General features: G+C 37.5%; 1 gene segment (V, D, J or C); it reads left to right on the forward strand.

The window, feature by feature from the left end:
* Window positions 1-2,199: 2,199 nt before the first annotated feature.
* On the forward strand, window positions 2,200-3,558 carry LOC115427385 (Ig kappa chain V-III region CBPC 101-like). The segment is given in 3 exon segments: window positions 2,200-2,240; window positions 2,430-2,786; window positions 3,253-3,558. Coding segments are annotated over 3 exon segments (606 nt in total).
* The last annotated feature ends 1,954 nt before the right edge of the window (window positions 3,559-5,512 follow it).

A 5,512-nucleotide genomic window follows, 5' to 3' on the forward strand; every position in this document is an offset into this window, starting at 1 on the left:
TTCTGAAGGTAGGGAAAAGGAAAATGAGGTGCACAACAGCGGTAGACATGGAGGAATTAGTAAAGCATCTTAAGTTTCACTTTCACTTTGAAAGGCCGTATGGTGTGACCTCTACCCCCCCTCCAACCAGGTCTGGCATCATCTGTTATTATTATCTGTGCATACTGTACAAGTTATATTTTTTGTGCAGAGATGGAAATATAAAAGACAGTGAATGCAAACAAACCCATTTGTACTCTTTTATTCCCTCACCCAATAAGAATCAATAAGAGAATCGATAAGGAATTGGATCAATAAGCAAAATCAATAATGGAATCGGAATCATTAAATTCTTATCAATTCCCATCCCTATCAAGGACTAGTGGTTCCAAAAATTAATGAAGGAAAAAGGCCTACAACCACATTCGACTATGAGAATAAAGGTTTTAGCTGTAACACGTTTGTGTACATACGTAATCTGGTTTGTTGGATGTACTTGGACTATATAGGCCACAGATTGTCATTTGGTCTTTAGATATGACAGAACAACTCCTTCCACATTACAACACTATTTTTTTTTCTTTTGGACTGATTTTTGTCATTTTAATACTATGACTCACTTATTTTAGGGGGCGACTCGGTGGTGCAGTGGTTAGCACTTGTGCCTCACAGCAAGAAGGTTCTGGGTTTGATTTCAACACCAGTCCATGGGGGTGGGACCTTTCTGTGTGGAATTTGCATGTTCTCCCTGTGTCTGCGTGGGTTCTCTCCAGGAACTCCGGCTTCCTGCCACCATCCAAAGACATGCACTGATAGGTTAACTGGTTAATCTAAATTACCCATCAGTGTGAATGTGAGAGTGATTGTTCGTCTCTATATGTTCAGCCCTGTGATGAACTGGTGACATGTCCAGGGTGTACCCCACCTTCACCCATAAGCAGCTGGGATAGGCTCCAGTGACCCCTGTGACTCTAGTGAGGATAAAGCAGGTTCAGATAATGAATGAATGACTCACTCTTACGTTTCATCAGAACATCTTGTTTCCTGAAACTATCTCCCAAAGGCCAGTGTTGTCTCTTCCAGTCAGGATGAATGTGATTCATTTACAGAACTAGATGAGTATACTATGGAACTTGTACTCCAAGTGTGGAGATCTACACGTGCATCCATGTTTTATTTTATTTGACAGGGACAGTGCTCATTAATCAACAAAAACATAAGAAACTGCACATGGGTTAGCAAACAGGGATAATTTACATCACCGATTGTCCATGGCTAGACACTAGAAACAATCTAAGTACACTTATCTCCTTTGTAAGTTTATTATCCAAGATTTCAATCATAAATATTGAAAAAGTCAATACTGAACTGTAATAGATTCAAAACAGTTTACAAACGTGACAGTACAATGCAAACTAAATGTGCACACTATGCCAATTGTCAAATGTGCTAGTATATACAGTTGTGCAGTAAACAAACTGATGTGATATGTGTTCTATGTAAGGTGTAAGTGACTGCAAACCAAACTAACTAAACATGATGATGTGGGAAACTATGACCTTTTGAGCTTTAATGTATGGCTCTGGCCTCCACATGCTGTTTCATGTGATGAATTGGAAAGTTTTGGTTGACAGTATTTCCTCTGTGGTAGTACAGTGAAACACTGACATAATGACAAGCCAATCAGATTGTTCTGAATCTGTCCCCTCCCATTTGATATAATTATATCAGGGCAAATCTTGCACCAACACCATGCACCAATTACATACAGTCTCCAGTGCAGAAGAATGTCTCCTGTATTTTATTTACTGCTGATGCTCGGAGTTGGGCGTAAGTACCTGAACAGAGGTCTCATGTTCACATTTGAATGTAAAAATGAATCTGTCTCTGTTATTGGTGACTTTTCTGTTGAATTATTTTTCCAGGATGCAACAACAACAATCACATCTTTGAAACAAAGACAGTTGGTGTTGGAGAAAATGTCGCTCTTACATGTGATCGTCAGCATTCTTGGCGCTCATCATATATGTTTTGGATCAGGCTTGTCTCTGGAAAAGTTCCTGAAATTTTAGGATCAACACTTTCTGCGAATATGGATCTTTATTATGATGTTCAGCATCACTTTACAGCTAAACAAGAACCCGGAGCATTTGTTTTGTATATTACCAAAACACAGTTAACTGACACAGCCGTCTACTACTGTATAAAAGTACTAAAACACAGCATGGAGTTTTTGAGTGGGACGTTTCTGAGAATAAAAGGTAAATGCAGCTACAGCAGCTTAAGGAAGTGTAATTGTATGGATTTTAAGTATGATTTATTGGATAAACTTTACATATTCTGTCATATTTTTAGGGGGGGGGGGGGGGGGGGGCTTTTGGGAGCTTTTTTAATCAACCTATTTTTTGTACTTTTCAACATGTTGACTATTTATTATTTTTATTTTCCAGGACCACAACCAGACATCACTGCCATCTATCAGGACCCTCTACCTGATCCAGTTCACCCAGGAGAGGCAGTTACTCTGCACTGTTCAGTCCTCTCTTCATCTGAAAGAACATCTTGTCTTGAAGAACACCATGTGTACTGGTTCAACACTGGACCAGATGAATCTCCTCCAAATCTAATCTACGCTCAGAAAAACAGGGGTGATGAATGTGAACAGAGTCCTGAAGCAGGTTCACTGCAGAAATGTTTCTACAGCTTCTCCAAGAACGTCAGCTCGTCTGATGCAGGGACTTACTTCTGTGCTGTGGCTGCATGTGGAGAAATAATGATTGGAAATGGAACAAAAGTGGAAATTGAAGGTATTTGGGTGTTTTATTCATTAAGGAAATTATCACATTTGAGTTGTTTTTTTTACAGTATCATTTAATCCCCTACCCCCCCAACCATGTTCACATACATCTATATTGTAAACGTGTACATATTATTTAATTCTAAATTTACGTTAGTATTTATAGAAAAGGCAGACTTCTTTTTTCTCTTCATGTTTTATGTTTCATGCTGTACATTACACTAATCTACAATTATTTATTTATTTTTTTTAGAAATGATCTCTCAGGGATTAAATGGGCTAAATGTTATGTATTTTAATAAGATTAACTGGAACATTAAGTGGATTTTGACAAATTTTCAGGAAATGTTGATACTGGCACAAGGAACAAATGATTACATTTTGGTGGTGATTGGGGGGGGGGGGTGATCTGCCTTGGTGGAGGTCTGTGCTCTCCGTGTGCTTTTCTAGTTTTTTTTCTGTTGTAACTGTTTCAGCTGTCCAGACATGTGATGTTCAGACTGTGGATGTGACTGTGTTTATATTGTGTGGTGAGTTTGTTCTGAGTCTGATTATCATCGCCTTCCTTCTGTATTACATCAAGAAAAAGAAATGCGACACAACTGGTAAGATAAATGACTTAAACATGACTCTATTATATAGTAGATCGTGGAAGTATTGTGATAAAAATGTGCTTTCTTTTATATAACACAGCTGCCGTTAAACCGGAAACAAACACTGTATCAGCCACTGGTTTTATTCAGCAGGTAAAACTGTACAGATAAGACAACAGTAAACAGTCAATGGTGAATTTTCATCTGTTTGCATGTGCATATTTAACATACAATATTTTTCACTTTCTGATTCAGAGATATGAGGATTCACTGGTTTATTATACACCAAAGTTTTCCAGCAGGAGAGTTGGTAAAGTAAGAGGGAGAGTTCGTCCAAACCCAGTAGAGACGGAGACAGTCTACAGCGGCGTTAGGATACATTAACAGCCCTCCATTCATTCATTCATTCATTCATTTATTCATTAATGCTTATGGACATTTTGTCTTGAAAAATGCACTGTTGAATCTGTACTATTGCATTTCACCACATTTGACATTGGTGTTGTTACCTCCGCCATGGAACGGCGGAGGTTATGCTCTCATCGGGGTTTGTCTGTTTGTTTGTCTGTTAGCAACATAACTGAAAAAGTTATGGATGGATTTGGATGAAATTTTCAGGAAATGTTGATACTGGCACATGGAACAAATGATTACATTTTGATGGTGATGGGGGGACCGATCCACCTTTGTGGAGGTCTGCGCTCTCCGAATGCTTTTCTAGTTTTGATCTTAAATGTATTGTTTCTGTCTGATGCATTTATTATAGTTTTAATTGTTTACATTCTCATCAATGCTGGATATATGCAGGCTTCGTTTTTATAGATGTTTCAGTCGGATTTATCATTAACTGGTATCCTGTTGTGCTCCCAAGAATTGTGCAACTGAAATCAAATGTGTGTACTCATGTTTTTCTTGCTGTCTTAGTTCACTTACATTACTGAGGAGGCTATATAAAAACCTTGAAATAAAAGAATTTACAACTTTTTATGTTTTGTTCTTTATTGTTTGCATTGGTGTTACGTTAGTTTTATGTTTGTGTAAAGAGATAAAAGAGAAGATCTCAAGCTTCATGTCTCATTGCTGCTGTTTATTAAAACACATTCTGAATAAAAAAATAAAGAAATAATGACAAAGACAAGACAAATGTCAGTACACTGGCATGATTATGAATTTAAGTAAAGCATTATTTCAGATAAACATCACATGTTTTAGGATCAACCACAGTGATCACAATGTTCCTTCATTTAGCAAGTACACAGTGAAAACAACACCTCTGACAATACATTATGTGAAACTACATGACTAGATACTGTACAACAGACTGTAATGAGTTTTATGAACGTTTAGTCACGTTTGCTCTGCAGATGAACACTCAACACAAACAGGTGTAAGTGCTAACCACTACACCACTGCACCACCCAACTAGTCAAATGAAGCATGGGTTTCTCTTTTCCTTGGTGAAATGATCTGATACATCAGAATTTAATCCATTTTTGTTGTTGAAATATTTGAATGCAACATTTTTGGAGCAATCTAGCTATAATAAGTCCCACCCCTTCCATGAGTGCCCCATTTCAGGAAACAACTGTATTACAGTCAAGACAAGTAACTTTTTTTATACTGTTCATTTTATTTCAGCATTTATAAAATATTGTTTGTTTAAAAGTTACTGTGTAAGTAATTCATTTATCAGACAGGGGCAGTTGTTTACCTGCTTTATCTCCTGAGCAGCCTATAAGACACGTCATAGCACATCATGTGACGATTCTGATGAAGGCTACAGGAAGTAGCCGAAACTAGTAAAGCACGTAAACAACTGCCTGTCTGTATTTAGAAGATAGTATAAACCTTTACCAGATGTTTGTTTTAAGTTTATTTTACAAGTCAAGAAAGACAGTTTGTTAAAAGTGTGTGAATATAAATAAATAGAAAGACTACACATCTTATACCTTTCTTTCACCACTGTCTGGCACCTTACCCTGTCCCCTGAAGCGGAGGCAACGGGTGTTGTTTTTGGTTCAGTTTGTTTGATTTATAACACTCTAGCAGCAAAACTATCGGTTGAATTCATACCAAATTGGGTTTATAGATTGTCAGTGACCCAGAATAGATGTCATTACATTTTGGGAACAGTAGGTCAAAG

The sequence above is a fragment of the Sphaeramia orbicularis genome, chromosome 10 (genome assembly GCF_902148855.1).
Source record: "Sphaeramia orbicularis chromosome 10, fSphaOr1.1, whole genome shotgun sequence".
Lineage (NCBI taxonomy): Eukaryota > Metazoa > Chordata > Actinopteri > Kurtiformes > Apogonidae > Sphaeramia > Sphaeramia orbicularis.